We start from the raw sequence: 18,603 nt of genomic DNA on the forward strand, positions 1-18,603 counted from the left end.
TATATACGAGCATCACATTCGCTTTACCGCGACGAACGAAGGGAATGATCGCTTGCAAATTAATGAAATGCTCAACGGCCGTAAAAAAAAACCGGTAACGTGCCGACAAAAAACATCGGGGGTCGCGTGAAAAGCAACCGATTCAAATGCAAAATTACAGGGTAACTAAATCGCAGCACGTGAATGCAATGGCTGCCAGTTGCGGTGAGAAATTTACCGGATGCGTCAACGCGACGAAAAACAATCGCGGGCGCACGCATGGCGCACGAGAATTTAAATCTTTGACGCTCTGGAAATCCGTGTAAGTATAAAGCGGAAAACACATTCCGCGCGCAAGGACTGACGGCCCGTCGCCGCATTATATCGGTACTCGATATCGACCTTTTTCTTTTTAATGGATACGTCGATAGCGCCGACTGTCTGACATTTCGATACGCTTTTCGCTTTTATGGCAATCGGTCGAGGCCGCAAAACCTATTACGTATCGTATTAGAAGATGCGCAGCGTAGAGAAGTCAGAAGTCGGCGTGACTATCATGACTCGATCGAATCATATTTAACTCTTAATCAATCCATATTGTGATGCACGCATAATAAAAACTTTTATCTGCTTGGCAAAACACGCGCCGTGATGCCACATACGTAAGCAATTCGTAATAAAATTTGAAACATATATACATATATAAAAAACAGAGATTTAAACCGCATAACAAATAAAAATCATAGTATGTAATAATTAAAAGAATAATTTAATGTTTTCAAATATCCATAAAATATTTGATTGTCTTGCTACTAAATCATTCTGGTAAAATTTTTTCCTTTTTCTTTCTTATTAAAATGTAAAACTTAACTGAATTTTGCTAGTATACAATATAACTTGGTTTTATGACAACTAGAAATAATCTAAACAACACGACAAAGTGGTTATAAAAACGTATAAATTAATGAATTGAACATCAGAAAAGATCTATATTTGAATGTTATTTTGTTAGTTGAGTTTTAATGTAAGGATCGAATTTATAAATGTTAGATTCATTATTCTAGCAATGCTCCATGAAGTTCCTTTTAGAACGCGCAACACGTGAGCATACACCCGACTTTCTCTGTCTCTCGCAACGCTAATAAAGACCTTCTTAGAGCGCGTTTGTTTATACAATCACTCAGTGTTACCATTATCGAATTTGCAGCGACCTGATCTAAGAATTGCAACACTTATGAATAAATATTTAGATTTAAACATCCAATATTTTTCCATCACATGCACTGCTACTGGCATAAATAATGAAGAAAGTAACATCTCATATTATGAAAGATATTCAGCTCGAGCAATTTGAAAAATGAGCGATCTTTCTCGTCTCACAATGATGAACGACGCAATTTGCGGCTGTGTTGCACCGGGTCATAACACTTACATTACCAAAGTACCGTGTCGGAACTTGTCGCGAGATTTGCGTGAACGTGACAATCTTACCTTAAGCTGATGTTGCGGTCGTCTGAGCGCGCCCTGGTCTCGTCGTCCACCCAGTCGATCGGCTTCCGCTTCCAATCCCTCCATCGTGGACTCCGCTTCACTCAACCAGGCCAAGAACTTGTCTAGGGACCGGTCGAAGTTGTGGAGCGAGTTCATCGCCGAGTGCAGTAGTTTCCCTCGATTGATGATGCTGGAAACGGATCGGTCGATACAGTATTACATCCGTGATCTACAGTTTGATTCGAAGCAAAGTTCCTTAACTCGAGACGCTATAGACGCGAATATGTGCGTGTGTGTGGAAACCCTAGAGCAAATACGCCATGCTTGCTCTATAAGCTGTTCCAGAAGGTGCATTTCTTGATTACGATTTTTTAGTTACAAACTCGAATTAATTTTCTATTAATCAAAATTTTATTATTTTTTATTTATTATTCGCCATTGTGTGTGTGTGTGTGTGTGTGTGTGTGTGTGTGTGTGTGTGTGTGTGTGTGTGTGTGTGTGTGTGTGTGTGTGTGTGTGTGTGTTCTTTACAACTGTATAATTTTCAACATAAAATATCTTGATAAATAAGACACAAATTAAAAATTTATCAAAATAAAAATACCTATTTCTTTGCTTAGATTCTGAGCTGTAATTCAGAAAAAATAATCTGCTTTAAAACGTATTTATTATACTTTATTTAATTCCACTTAATTTATTCATAACTCATAAATGTCGATAAAGACTAAACCGCAGGAAAATGCTTTAAAAGATTGCGAGAAATTTTCGCAAACAAATATATTATGAAATTACTGTTACTCACCTCGTATTGAGATTGTTGTATCTCTGGTTGATCGTTTCCGTCATTTTCTTCACCCGTGTCGTATCGTCCTGCTGATAGACCGCTATCAGCTTCTGAGTGAGCTGATTAAAAAGTTCGATGTGATGTTTGTACTGGTGCAGCTCGGCATGAAACGACTGCGAGGAAAAGAAAGGGAACGAGATTGTGAAATCGAAGACGGTGGGCCAGCGGGCGAAAAAAGGAAACTTCTATCTAACTCCGACTTCGTATCGGGTTAGAAAAAGCCGTGCCTCTTTTGCACTCGAGCCTCGATAAGTCAGCGAAGTTAAACCTTCGAAAAGAGCTTCGAATAAAAGTTTTACGCCGATATACCGTATACGATGCAACTTTCTTTTGGATATCCGTCGGCACTGATTGGTCCCGATCAGACTTGCAAAGTGCACATTGAGATAAAACCTCCATATAAATAATGATTTTTTTTAGCAAATAAAAAACGTAAAACGTACACAATATCAGTTGAAAGAAATGCTCGCAAAAATAAAATTATGTTATAAAAATTATAGAAATAAATAAGATATTAACCTCTCAAGTTACTCTCCTATCGACAACAACGAAATAATTATGTTGAACTAGTTCATAAGCTTTTCTCAGAATCTATTCAGAAAATGAGACATGCGAGGTTCGGAAGAAACGCAGAAAATGCGTTTCAGTCAAAGGCAACGCGAAAGCACACTGTTGCGGAAATAAATTATTCTATGAATATCTCATTTGGCTCTTTTGAATCTAAACAGAGCTTCTCGCGCATAATATGCGCTCCGCCGGCTGAGATCTCGTTGATTGAGACGTTGGAAGCTATACATTCCTTCGCTACAACTTTTTTTTCAAACCGCGTTATACTGTCGTATGTAAAGTAGGAAAAGATTACTAGAAAGGACTTATTATTGGATTCCAAAACGCTCGTTCGCGCTCTTTAATTCAGCTTACGAATGGGAAAAGTTTGTGGCTTCAGAAAATATTTGCACTCGCGAACTTTTGATATAGGGTTCAGTGCTTGCGTATGTCATATTATATAATAATAAAAAGAATCTTACATTTTTGTAAGGCTGCTACACTGTTTGCGGTCAACAGTAATCACATCTAATAAGTTTTCATGATGTAATAAACTTTAGTATAATAAAAAAAATTTTCATGATATTGAATGTTATGCCATCTGTATTCGAAAAAGACTGTAATTCACAAGCTTTACCTCGTGCAAAATAATATCAGTCAGCAGATATTTCATTTAATATCCGGTATATTCCTGATACACACGATGAAAAATGCACTGTCGAAACATCTTGTGTAGTAAAAATAAGCCACATTGCAAAGATATATCTCCATAAAACTAAAATTGAAAACATTTGAACAATAACACGATCAAATACAAGAAAACGTTCACAACTGACACTTTTCAAAGCATAAATGTACTTAACTAAGATAAGCTATCTTTACAACATCCCAACGGTGTTTCAACACAATTCAATCAAATCTATCGGCATTTTAATAGAGTTTCTGATGATATAAATTTATCAATTTCCATTAAATATTTCGTATTCAAAGATTACTAATAAAGAAACATTTTTTCGAAACCGCAGACAAGCCAAATAGGCAGACACATTATCGCACAGCACTTTTTTTCTGTCTTTTTATTCTCACCATTCGCTAAAGACACTTCTCTCGCGTGGCACTAAAAACTCGCCGACTCGAAAAGCTAACGCGGTTACTCGCGGAAAGACGGAAAGAGAGTTCGATGTACCTTTTGTTCCTTGAGCTGCGCCTCGAGTACGTCGGCGGTGTGCCCCACAGCTCGCATTCTCTCAAGTCTAGTTTCCATTCGTGCTAGCCAGACCTCCACCTCGTTTCTCTTCGCCTCATATCGTTGACTGTCGCCCAGCATCATGTCCAACTGCGTCTTTCTTTGCATGACTTTTGAATTCGTCTCATCCCAATGCTCCCTCAGCTTGGTGACTGCAACATTAAGCAGGCAAACGACGTATAGTGAGAATACGTTACTGCAACTAATATAACTATTAACTTCTTAAATCCTATGAAAACAAAAATCATAGCGAGTATTTTTAACACTGAAATCGCTGGAGCAACTTTAATTCTTAGTTTGCAAACTAATCACACTGTGTGACAAAAATTTTTGAAAATTGCGTGTACTATAGAAACAGGTATATTTGAAGAATTTCATAGCGCTGAATCCGATTTTGGAAAAGAAATTTTTTCACGCGCTCTATCAAGATTTTCTACTTATATAAAAAAGATACATAATCAATATCAGTGAATTAGAATTAATATAATTAAGAGTACACACAATATGTTTAAATTTCCTGAATTGCTCATGACGGACAGAAATAACATTGCAAATTGCTTTAATTCACAAAGACATTTTTACGTCTTAAAAGCGTCGAGTTATCAAAGTGCATCGAATAGCTAAAGGAGTGGAAGGCATTAACATCATAAAATATTAATGCTACTATTCGTATGTGATATTTCTTTCTTAACATGTCATATATATGAACTAAGTCAACACCTCACTCAAAAAATGATATAAAATGTTAAATGAGAAATTTCACAAATGCGGTAACACTCGAATCATTATTTTTTTCATGTCTCTTTAAACCTTGTCCCATTATACCTTTCCGTACGTCCCTTGAAACAAAAAACCTAACGTCGAAATTCACGCCGTACACGAGGTATCAGTTGGAAACAATCCAAACTGTAAATGGCAAGTTATTAGAGAGCACAGCTGGATGAAGCAGGCGCAAAACACTGGCAACGATTCAATATCCGCAACAACAAAATTCGCACGCGTGAACATCATGCCCGTATACCTTTAAGAATGCACCTTATATGCGCGATGTTTCGAGAACGCATGTCGCCAAACAGCACGGAAACTAAAATAACAACAGTTCTGATAGAAAAATATTCCTTTATAAAAGAAACCCATAACGATTCTGTTATTCTGTCAATGTACACTTCGTAAAAGCACGCGATTAATATTATTTTAATAAAAACATAAAAAACAAATAAATAAAGTCAAACGACATAACGGCTGAAATAAAAAAGAATTCTAATTTCGATGAAAGCATTGCATTTGCATAGTATATCTTTTCAATTCAATATCTCAATATCTCAAATATATTTCAAATATTCAAATATTAATGACGCGCTGCAGGGTAGGTATATTTCAAAAGATTTTAATAAAAGAAATTTTTTAATATAGCAAAAATATTTATTATCGCATAAACTTTTAACATGATAGATGAAAAATATCATGTTATATACAAACCTTGCAAAAGTTATAAATTTTAAGATAAAATATGGCTTATTTATAGATTCCTGAAATCCTTAGATTTTGCTATTCATCTCTGATAAGGTTTTGCTTTTTCAAAAATCATAACAATAATCAATCCAATATAAAATAACAGAATTTATAATGTTTAATTATTGTATAAATTAATTGTTATGTATTAATTATTAATTATTTATAATTATTTAATTATATATATTATATATATCATATTAAATAATTATATATTAATATACATATTATATTAATATAAATATTTAATTATTATATATTATATTAATTGGTTGTTTAAGTACAAAATATAATTGCGTAATCAAACATAATATACTTGAAATTTGGATTATCTGAAAAGATAAGGAAAGAAGGTTTAAAAACTTATGTTAATATTTTAAAGAATTTTATTTAGAACTATTTACGTCATATTCTACGCGCTATTATATTTTGAGCAAAGGTCAAAATAAAAAGATATTTTTATTTTTCTCGCCAGCGATAAATTGTAATAAATTACGGTGAATTCGCTCATGGCGAAATCGTCAGGACAATTTGCATCGTAAAGGATTCGCGGATCTTACATATTCATGTGTTTACTATATTAATAGTTTCCACTATTCCCAAAGTTCTAACTCTGTGTTCCGTTTAACACGCCGCGTTTCATCCATTATTCAAATATATTAAACGACACGCGACACACTTATATAAACCAAGCAAGACTGCTTTAATAATCCGGTCATGAATAAGTTTCACACGTAATTTGGCAAAGGTGCGACAAATAAGGGGTTAAAAGACGGATCTTAAATGTGCACACGTACGCCGACTTTTCAAAAGGCTCGGCTCTATATTAACCTCGTTCGTTAAAGAACGTCGTGCAAAAGACGGGGGGGGGGGGCGTTACTTCAATGACTTTCAACGACTTATTATGAGAGCAATTCGCCCTCATCGACCCCTATGGACTTCGACCTGCACTTCGAAGCTGCCCTTATTATATACGTCGCCGTTATATTTTTCTTATATTTTTCTGCCTGCATGCAAATTACAAGTACTGAGATCAGTTGAGGAAAATTTAGAAGCGACGCTTGCTCCGATAATCCTGTCTAATTCCATACTATAACGACAATCCGATGAATATGACGACATAGTTTTAATTAGTTCTCAATTCCGATTACGTCAATCTCTCCCGACAGAAAAACTGAAAATATTAAAACTGGCAGTGATAAGATATTAAAAATCGCCTTGAATAATAGATTATTAGCGTTTTATTTATTTCACGTTAATGTTCTAAATTATTTGAAAATGTGATTTTTAATATTCTAGTATTTACATTTTACATATTAATTTTGGCTAATAACTTATTCCAATAGCAGAAACCCTTTGGTATTATTAATCCATTTAATTATGAATTAATATCATTAATCCATAAATCTCTCCAAATTTAACGGCTATATAATTAAAAGTTTGTTCAAATTATGTATGTATAAGAAGTCATTATAAGAAGCTGTTCATAACGTATGAAATATTATATATATACACACACATTTAAGAAATACATTAAATAGATTACTCACATATTGTATAATAACTATAGAAAGAAAATAAAGAGGATACAACACACATCTTTCTTCTGTTCCCTTCCATTATATGTGATTATATAAATCAGACATACAAGGGAGCAACTGACCGAACACTCGTTGTCACGTCCGCTAAAACCTAAAGAAGATTAATGTGTTCCCGGTTGAATGGACTTTCCAGATGAAAGAAAACTCACGTTAAGATAAAAAGATATTTACTTCGAAATTACATTAATTGAACATTATTTTCATCAATAAAAAAATTTCGTCAAGCTTCAAATATATAAATGCGTACACTCTCAATTTTTATCATCTTTACTATTTCATCTTTATTTATTCACTGAAAGAATTAATAAAAAAGTGTGCAAGTAGAAACTTGCACATTGCTTTCTTATAATTTTTAAATATACAAATTATAAATTTGAACATTACTTTCTCACAATTTTTAAGTATGCAAATTAGAAATTTGCACGTTGCTTAATCAACATTTTATTTCGCTCATAAAACTTCCTCTTCTGAGGAAGCCGTTTTTTTATGTATAATTATTAGTAAATATTTATTAATTTGGCTTCCTCATAGAGGAAGCTTTATGAGTGAAATAAAATGTTGATTAAGCAACGTGCAAATTTATAATTTGCATACTTGAAAATTGTGAGAAAGTAATGTTCAAATTTATAATTTGTACACTTGAAAATTATAAGAAAACAATGTGCAAGTTTCTATTATATACTTGCACACTTAAAAACTATGAGGAAGCAATGTGCAAGTTTCTACTTGCACACTTTTTTTATTGTGATAATCTTTATTGCGATTAATATTTGTCATACTATTACAATAGTTTTTTATTTCTACGCGATAATATTAACTATCACGATAAAATAACAAACAGTTCTTTTTTATTTTAAAACTCAAGTTTCAATATAAACACGACTTGATTTTTTCGATAAATCGATAAATCTCTTAGAATAACCGCAACGTGAAACGCGAACGGCGACTTTCGCTTAGATAAAAATGCGGGAGTTATTGGAAGAAAAATATATACAGTATCACACAAGGCACACGTGGAATAAGTTATCGGCACACCTGAGTCTGCCAACGACCTCCGCCATAGCAAACATACACGTACGTGTTGCGCGAACTATAGTATAGATTATGCAGATAGTCATATATACATGCAAAACTGACGAGCGTATTCACCGGGGAGTCATAAAGTTGCCAAGAACGCATTGTCTATGAGACTATATCGAGATTCACGGTATCAATGGAAGTCTGCATCGCGAAATACTAACGGCTCACAACGTTGCTCTTCTTTCTCTTTTCCTCTCTTTTAATTAATTCATTAATAAATAAAGTTCCATCTCAAATTCATAAATGGTTCTCAAATACTTTGCATTAGGTTGATTCTGGTGTAAAAATAAAAAAAATTATTTTGTTCTTATTATTACCTAACAAAATAGTGTTATAATAGAAAATCTATATATTTTAATTTATTCATTCGTTACTTACAATTAGATCTCGATAAAAATGCATTTCGCTCGTTTGAGACTAATTAGGAATCAGATCGATATTCTCAGAACGTTTCTCGGTAGAAGTAACAGAAACGAAAATCAGAAGATTTAAATAGATTCTTTTTCTCTCGTAATTCTCTCATTTCCTAAAATATCATTATTATTTTCTAATGAATAGTTGAATCTATTTAAATAGTATTGTTATAATACAATAAAATATATAGCTAGAAATATAAATAAGCTCTAAAAAAAGATCAAATAAGCTATAAAAAAATGCGGGATAATCATAAAAAGATGCCAATTTATCTTTGCTAGAAAAAAAAGTAAAAAATTAATAACAAATGGACAAAACAAAAATAAACATATTCACTTTGTACTTCTTAATTTGTATGCATCTATTATATTATGCGAATTTCCAGTGTAGAGGGGAAACCGGGGCGAACTTGACACTAGGCTTTTTGCCAATTTAAATCTATCGTAGAAACTTGCCTTTCCTACTGTAAATGCGTCTTTATGTGCCAGTATTATCAACGGAATTTGGTAACATTCTGAGTTATAGTGTAATTTTTAACGCGACATAAGCGTTTTTGATAGTGAAAAGTAATTTTTCTGATCCCTCGAAAATGGTCTGCTCTTTCATCGAGCTTTCGGGCAAAACTAAGCGACGTACAGCAAAATTTCCTGAAACAATTTTGTACCTGAAGGAACGCTCTTTAAATGTGTACCATTAAATTTACCTTGAAAATTTTAATTAATTGTTGAAAATTGCCTTTGAAAAAATTGTGTCGAGTTTACCCCGGTATTTTTCAATTTGAAAATTTGTCTTTGCATCACTTTTCCTTTCCTGGGGGCAAAACTAAGCGACGTACAAAATTTCTTTAAGCAATTTTGTACCTGAAGGAACGCTCTTTAAATGTGTACCATTAAATTTGCTTGAAAATTTTAATTAATTGTTGAAAAATGCCTTTGAAAAAATTGTGTCGAGTTAGCCCCGGTCTCCCCTATATCTATGTTATAGAATAAGTGAAGAAAGTATTTAAAACGTGCTTTGTCGGATGCATTTTCTTAAGTATAAAGTAGCATAGATACTGTAAGTAGGATTATTCAATAATCATTTCATCTCTCCATTTAGCAACTTTTCAAAACGTATTAAAATATTCATTATGATCGCCACGTTTTACAAGCGATATAATAAAAATTAAAACTATATTATGCATCAACACATAAGATTACCATATAATTAATTCGCGTTTGCCGTAAAGCATCATATTTTAATCCACCAACAGCGTCAACGCTGTCGAAAGTGCAAACATTACGGACAAATCGAAACGCGGATAACTGCGACAGAAAGATGCCGTGCCGAATAACGCTCAACTCCCTGTAAACTTCGTTAGCTTGGCTTCTCCTAAGATTTCTACGGATGAGCCTCGCAAGTGGATTACGTTCGAACGCAGCCCGACAAAGTTATTTGAAAGTTACACGCTTTGTTCATTGTTGTTCCGCACGGTAGTTCGAAGCGGCGGCGGTATCTCAATCTCGAAACAAATAAAGATAGAGTTGTTCAACTAACGAAAAGGTAGCGAGCTCCGACAGAGCGAGTTAATTTAATCCGTATCTATATAAATTTAATAAGCTGGCGTGCGCAGCTCAATCCTCCTTTGGCTCTCGAAAACGAAAGTCATCTGAATAACTTTTGTCACGCAATTCTAGGAACATCGATTTACTGATATTTTTGTGTCAATGTTAAACTTATTAGAGACTATATAAGAGAGAAAGAGAGAGATATTATATAAAACTGATATTATGTCAAACACTTGATAATAGATACTAAAAATGCTACTCAGAAATGATTTTTTGCAAAACGATATCATAAAACATCAACTACGTGAAAATACATTCCGCCTTCTCTTATGAAGATTATATAAAAATTATAAGCCGCACTGAAAACTCGGCAACCTTATTTTTTACAATAAGGGATCAAAAAAAGTCGAAAACTTTTATCGTTAAAATTCAAACGCGCTCCGGCGAATTTCTTCGGTTTACTTCATGCCGCAGGGAAAGTTCCAACTAAACTCTTGAGAGAGATTTTGCGGTAATGATCGAGCAAAGTCGCATATATTATGTACCACTAAAAATATTCTTTTACAAGTTTCTACAAAATATTATATTTTAATAAGAATGTATAAACAATATGAAAATATTCAAACATAAAAGTAATTTTTTCATAATAATTTGGAAAGTCAAAAGCTATAAGAGGAACAAATTGTCAATGTAATAAACATTTATAAAGGATAAAACATTTATGAAAGATAACGCACCCAAATATGACAATTATTGGAATGTAACTAAAATCCAATACGACTAAACAATTTATTATTAAATTTCAATCATGGTAATATTAACCTTAATCACAAAGCATTGCATTACAAAGGGATTATAAACCGCATATAATTATCTACTTCCAATCAATATATGTTGTCCAATATGCATTAGTAGTGATTTCACTCCAATCCTCACCTCGCACGGAAATTATTACAAATTCACGTAACCAAAAAAAAAATAAATTTCTCAACAGCCATTTCGTATTTATATAGACATTGCCTCTTTTTCCTTTCTCTACTACAGATTTTACACACAGACACGTTAATCGCGTCGGTCTCACGGCGCACAGACTGTTTTGCAAAAAGTGATAAGACTAACGGAAGAGTGCAAAGGGGGAGAGCGAAGAATAATACAACCCGGAAAGGGTGAAGCGGATAAAGGAAGACAAGGAGAAAGCCAGACTGGGCCAGACGACGCATAAAACGCCGGAGGTATAGGAAACTTTACACGACTGAAATGGAATTCCCGATAAACTTCGGACTCATCGGCTCCCGAAGTCGTCGTCGTCGCTTTCCAACCGCGTGTGAGCCCCTCTTCCATTACCGGTTCTGTAGACACAGCTTCTTTCCGTTTCACAGGCGAGACGGAGAGAGGAAACACGAGAAAGAAAAGCTGAAAACCGGGGTGAAAGTCGGGGGGGGGGAGGTGGAAGACGCGGAAAATCGCGGCCCCGGAATGAGAAATTGCGAGACACACGGGCGGGCGCGTCGACGCCGATACGTGAGACGAGTGCCAAGCGGTTGCGTTTTCGAGTCCTTACCGCGAGATTTCTGCGCCAAAACTGCACGCACTTCGCTTTACGCCCCGAGGGGAGACGGCGCGAGAACATTATCCTTATTGTAGGTACGCGAGGAAAATCGAGACTTCTGACAGAGGCACGGCGTGTGATATACGTACACCCGGTTCTTATATTTTTGTAAGAAATTCGCGTCAATAAAGAATTGTCTTTGCGTGAAGAAATGTCTTCGTCGTCTTCGTATATACGCCAGGAATGATTTCAGCGACGACCGCAAGAGTGTACTTTAGCTCTCGTTCGTGGGAAACAAAACGGGAACGGCAAGGGAAATATCCCACGCGTGAAAAGAAACAAAGCAATGCATTATTTCCATAAGATTTCCCTCGTAGAAAACGTTGCGGCGAAGTGCATATTCTTATTTCTTTACGGCGCATCTCGGGAGACAGATAATAACTCCGGCGCGTAAGTGGAATATTCAGATGCGCAGCATCACGGTTATGTACCTATCCCTTCTTTCTCTCAACGGAAAGCGCGCGTAAACCGATTACGGTGCGCGCAGAAAGTTCTCTTTTCGCCATCTCCTTCAATAATATTTCTTAAATATTGATCTCTTTATACAAGATATTACATTCAGACTCGCGCGGCACACCGTTCTTTCTATATACGTTTATACTTCAGCATCAACTTTAAATTCCTACTCCACCTCACTTATCACGTTATTACCCGAAAGTTCACCCTACTTCTGAAACTTTCAAGCGCTTACCATTAAAAACTCTGTACTCTCTCTGTCCGACTTGTATGATTTTTGTTTTTATTTCTCCGCGCGAAACGCAATAATTGGAGAGCCGCGACTTTAGAGAATAAATGGCGTATAATAATGGCGACGTCTCGACGGAATAGAAGTTAGCCGTACGCGTCTATCCGTATAACGCCGCGTCCACGTGACTGTCCAACCCTAGGCACCAAAAACTTTTGCAATATTCTGCGTGAAATTTCATTATGTATACACACATACTGAAGCAATTCATATACGTTCAGCTCATTTCTATACTAATGGACTACGAGTGTAAACTCATTGAGCGATAAGCATACGACGGCTATTAAATATACAAGAAGTAATGGATGAAGCGGGAAAAGGAATCGCTTATAAAAAAAATATACACGCAGATTATAGCGTTGAAAACTTCAGAATCCTACGCAATACGCGCAAATGCACGGCAGTTTCTTCATTTGAGAGATGAGAGGGTATAATACCGTTACTAATACCGACAGCAGTTTTCTACGATTAAATTATTTTCCCAGGTACCGAGACCAGCTTTTTCATAAGCGGGCTGTCTTTTGCAAAAAAAAAAAAAAAATTTTCTCCTTACTGCTGAGCGTAACTCATTGAGCCTGCCTAAACCATTGCAGCTATATTTCAATCTTTTTACTCGGCGCATTCAATTAACTCGGACATAAATTTCAGCGCTACACGCGATATATATCCCGTGCATTACTAACCCTTTTACTACACCTTTAATAAGATGCTCAGTTATTCTTTAATAGTAAATCACTCGTTTTCCACGGCTTTAACGTCCCAGTAACGTGAAAATCCACACCACGATCCGCGGCGCGCTTATTTTTTTCGGAGATGATTGATCGATACAGCACTAGCACCGCGCCACGCGTCGGAATTGCCGTGTAATTCCTGCAAATTGTTTGCAAATTGTGCGCTATTACCGTCCATGAATTAGAACGGGATAACGATGGCAAGCTATGGCGCGTATTTTGCTCTTGAAAGAAGAGCGTAATTAACAGAGAGAAGAAAGAAAGAAAAATTGCCTATTTTTAGTACAATTATTAAAAACTATATTGCAATCACATTGACTAATACGGTCTACAGATTTATATATATATATATATGTATATATATACACACACACACAAGAAATAATATATATTAAATAATAAATACTTGTTTTTAAAAAATCCTGAAATACCTTGATACCTGTGCTTCGCTATATGGTAACACACATTTTACCGCTTTTCACTCCCCTTAGAGGTCGAATTTCTAAAAATTCCTTCTGAGTGGGTGCTTACGTTATGAAAGGAATATACTCCCCGAATTTCATATTTCTGGGTTTAGGAGTGTGGGCTGAGCGTTGATGAGTCAATCAGTCAGTCAGAACATTTGTTTTTGTATATATAGATTTCTCAGATGTAATTTTTCGAATTATAAAAACATTAAAATTCATGTGTAAGTCGCATCATTTTAAAAATTGAAAAAGTATTCTGTCAGCATCAACTTAAGATAAAAATGTAATAAAGTATTGCGTGGCTGCTGAATTTTTTCACTCCTTAAAATAACATGTTTTTTTTTAACTTGATGTTATCGAAATATCTCTTTGTTATTTTTAGACAACCATATGGGTATATTGAAATAAAATATATACATACACAAATGGAAGAAAACAAAAATCATATTATTTTGCTTGTCAACAATAAAACTTCCCAATAAAATTCTGCAATCTTCATGCTCGAATCGTTCCATTACAAGAATGAATAGATGGAAATGCATTTATATACTTCATCCCGCCGACGTCACAAACTTCCCTCATTGCAGCCTTACACAACTAAGTATTCATTATTTTTCAAAAAACCACGTCAGCGTTTCGAAGAACTTCCATTCAAACTTCCGTTTCACATGGAAAGCATATGAACTTCATCGATAAAATGTCACCTATGTATCACACATCATGTATCATCGTACACTTAGTATCGCCATCCGTTTTCCCCGGTACATCTAATGCCTTATGTAAAGAGTTCATAGAACGGCATATAACAGTGTCGGGATGGTATTAAATCGATCTCGCTGTCGAGTTCAATTGCATCCAACGGAGGATTCGCTGGAACAGGATGTCAACGGATTTCGACGAAAATCAGAGACGACCTGCACCACTCGCGCCAGCTGGCGCGTAGCCCTGAGAACTTTCAGTTGGTTTTAATGCGATTAAGCCGTGGAAGGAGCACGAGGAGAGGGACAAATCAACTCTCGCAGTCTTCTATACGACTATCCTGAGACAGAGTCCGAAAAAGGAACGGAATATATAATTGCGACTTCGTATAAAGGCCAATGCCGTGCGCAGTTCCGGAATTAAGATCAAAGGAGACGATTTTTTTTTTTTACAGAAGTTCAAATATACGAGTTCCGAGTTCGAGGACTAATAATCAGCCATCGTTTACAACTGTCTCTCTTCCCGAAGTTATCAAAAAACAGACTAGCAACGACATTGTCAGAAACAAGAGCGAACATTAACAGCGACGGTTAATTATACGTGCTTGTATAACCCCTTCCAGTCTGTGAACTTGCCTTTCCTCCGCTGTCCAACAGCGGTGCGAGGACTGTTTCGCGACTGTGTAACTGCGAAAGTTCGAACAGTTGATGTTGCAAAGAGTTTAAAACTAATTAAACCCGCGTCATCCGACTTTATGAAGAATCTTGTTTCGCCGCGTGACTGTGCGAAAAACTTCTTAATTTTAAGCGATATTAGCGACGTATCTGTCCATATTTAATCTACGTTGAAAATAGAGGTGCATAAATTCAATTTAAGGCAGAATGGAAGTTATCGATTACATAACGGTCTGCTCAGCCCGTTGGAACAGCCCCTCCAATCGAAAGAATTTTTAATTAAACGCTTAGACAGCCGACAAATATGATATTATCCCTGTCTGCATTTAGAATAGCGGAATTTTCCAATTAAAGGGAAATGTCGAATAATAAACCAAATAAAGCCAATTAAAATTTGGATCGAATATCTGTTAGTTACATATACATATTAATACAGTCTAACAGAAACAAAAGTGATATTTTATATTCTTAAATATCGCGGATATCGATTAGGTGCGGTGCTACCAAATCGATCAGGAAATATTCGCCTCTGGAATATTTGAACGGGCAAAGAGACGCAGTTCAAAGCCGGTTATTACCGAAAAGCGGTGCTCTTTCCAGCCTCGATTCGCCGCTAAGTCCGCTCATATATCTACTCGCGTCGCATCGATATAGACACGTAGATCCACGTGATTTTCAACTGGGTAAGGCAAGTTGACCGCGAACGATATTCACCGACGGCGTCTCCTACGAATTTCTGTTCATTTTCTGAGCGCGGGTGAAGCAGGACGAAACGAATGGGCGATATTGCGGGTATCGAACATCGGAATTGAGAATGGTTAACCGCGCCAACCAAAAAGCAAGGGAAGAGGGAGACCGAGAGAAAGAAGTAAAGGAAGGAGGATGGTTTAGAGCGAAAAAATGGCGAGTAAAGGGTAACCGAGGGGGAAAACGATGATGTTTCACAATCGCGTGCTCATACTCGGAGATAATAATTTTCGCATGTCGAGCGGCGGTTCCGCGGCTCCGCCGCGCCGCTTCGATATCTATATTGCAACGCAGAGATTGCACATTGCGCAGTTTGTCTTCTTTATTGGCCGCAACAACGATGCACGCGTCATACATGTGTCGCACGCAATTCCGGCCAACAAACATCCTAATGAGGTCCATTCCTTACTCGAAACGCATATATAAATATTGCTGAATGAAAACCCATGTACTATTCAAAAGAACGATAGAATATTTTTTTCGCCGCGTGTCATTTGTCTGAAATAATCGCCAGGCAAAAAGCATGTCGTTGCATATTTCTCTCTTTTTGCAATCACAAAACTCCTCATGTTTTCCATTTTGCAGTGCCAAAAATGTAGATTGATGCAATACTGATACGATTCACGGAAGATTCGTGATGCGATTTTTCACGTCAATTTGCGTCAATTTCCACGGTGTTATTTCTTAAACATGGTGTATTTTTTGCACGGGAAATATCGACCGAGTAACCGAGTTCACTTTACACTTTACACACAGAGGAAACGAAAATCGTAACTCGATTCTACAAATGTGTGTTAAAGCACTATCCTAATAGGTACAATACAAGCCGCAATATGAAGTTTCTCGCAAATGAAAACGTTATTTCTGCTATATACGCTATGTTAGTACGACATACGGCGGTATTCTTTTCTCTGTCATTGCTCTCGCTTAACGAATCAAATAAGGTACCTTCGTTTGCAGACTACATTTGCTCGCGCTGACAAGAAAACTAAGTCAAAGAGCGTCTTCATTTCCATAATATAAAATTAATAAAGATGTCTTGTAATTTAAGTTAATTCGCGTACATGTTGCGAATACAACTTGCGCATATATTATTCACGTAAGGTACGTTACAATGTTAAAAAGTAGTACAGTAATAAAAAAAGTAAATCTAATGAAAAATATATAAAAACCGACACAATAATATATTCATGAATAATTTCATGAAAAGCACCATCCGAAGAAGGCTGTTATGATGCTTAATAAGTTTTTTCGAAGAAAGATACCCGAAATCTCTTTGATTTCAATACAACAAATAAATATATCTATAGTATAAAGATACACATTGATAAAAATTAAAACATAAAAATGACACAGTTAGCAAGTAATTATATTGCCTGTTTAGAGCGAAAGTAACGTTCGGCATAAAGTGGGTAGTTTTGGAATAGAAAACAAGAGGCAAGTGAGTGAAAAAACAAGTAAAATGGCAGATCAGATCACCATTTTAATTGACCCTCTTCACCCTGCCGACCTTATGGTTCTTCTAAAACTGCATTTGCACGGAAAGCAGATACTTTCTATGCAAATCGATGCGATGTTAAGTAGCTCCTTTGCCCATCGCTATTCCACGCTTGTCCCCGTCGTTTAAATTAAGCGACTTAACATTGGAAACTACAAAACGAAATCAATTTAATCCCTGAAATTAACCGAAAAGAATACAATAACATAATTATATGAAATTATATGAAATCAAAACATGACAGATGCAACAGATCACATTGCAAATTTATTGCGATTTCATTAAATTAATCGCGGACGCTTTTGCTTCATAACCACGGACATATAAATTAAATAAAATCATATTACAGAGAGGGAGAAATAAATTGTTGTCGTGTAAGCAAAATTTCAATTTCGCTGTAGAGTAATAACACAAACGTTCGGGAAAGTGCTGTTGCATACATTTTTTATTCGAAAACTTCGCGGTGTCGGAAAAAGTAATTAAATTACTTACTAATGCAAGAAAACATTTGCAAAACATGTTATTTTTTTAATCTCGTTACGAATTTTTGCTTCCTTCTTTTGGCGATGTAATTCACGTTACTATTACGAACTTTAAAATTCTTTAGTGCGCAATGTAGTGCTTATAACAAATCTTTATTACCACGGTAATCTGCTCGTTAAACATTATTGCTTCGTATTTGATATCACGGATGACTGGCCGTCCGTGTCGAGGATTCCCATCGGTTTTATCGTAATTTATCTGAACTTTCCACCCTTTTCTTCTTCCAGACAGACGGCCTGGACGTGACAAGAAAACAGCAAGTAGCTTACGAGATAAGCGGTCACGCGTATCTTGTCGAATCGAAGAGGTGACCGTTGCGACCGCGGTGTGAATAACCTTTTGTTTCTTCCAAAGAAAGTCATGCAATTTTTCTCCCCATCCTAACGAGGTCCCAATTTCCAAAGGCGCACCAATAGGATTACGGTCTATTCCCATGGCCGAATATCTGAATTTTCGATGAACCACATTCGCACGCGCAGAGAGATTCGTGATCATACCGAGGTATGAGATACCAAGAATATGGTCAGAGAAATCCAAAGAAATCCGCCAGTAAGTCTGGCGTCGACATTTTTCGATGGATAGTAGTACGACATCTTTATTGACCTCCCGCGTAGCTGGAACTCAACCGCA

The 18,603-nt window shown here is 36.0% G+C and overlaps 1 protein-coding gene across 6 annotated transcripts in view; it reads right to left on the minus strand.

Annotated features, from left to right (window-relative positions):
- LOC143904254 (dystrophin, isoforms A/C/F/G/H) overlaps positions 1 to 18,603 on the minus strand; it is a 483,734-nt gene that overhangs the window by 303,833 nt on the left and 161,298 nt on the right. For 3 of the 6 annotated variants that reach the window (XM_077419080.1, XM_077418996.1, XM_077418830.1), the window contains exons 38-41: positions 5,128 to 5,190; positions 4,047 to 4,258; positions 2,273 to 2,427; positions 1,471 to 1,660 (exon numbers count right to left, since the gene is read on the minus strand). In XM_077419080.1, the coding sequence (XP_077275206.1) occupies positions 1,471 to 1,660; positions 2,273 to 2,427; positions 4,047 to 4,258; positions 5,128 to 5,190 (620 nt within the window). The remainder of the gene's footprint in view (positions 1 to 1,470; positions 1,661 to 2,272; positions 2,428 to 4,046; positions 4,259 to 5,127; positions 5,191 to 18,603) is intronic. The other 3 variants (XM_077418912.1, XM_077419156.1, XM_077419233.1) reach the window with 1 other exon arrangement.

Source organism: Temnothorax americanus, unplaced genomic scaffold (genome assembly GCF_048541705.1).
Source record: "Temnothorax americanus isolate GAGA-0224 unplaced genomic scaffold, ASM4854170v1 Scaffold1, whole genome shotgun sequence".
Classification (NCBI taxonomy): domain Eukaryota; kingdom Metazoa; phylum Arthropoda; class Insecta; order Hymenoptera; family Formicidae; genus Temnothorax; species Temnothorax americanus.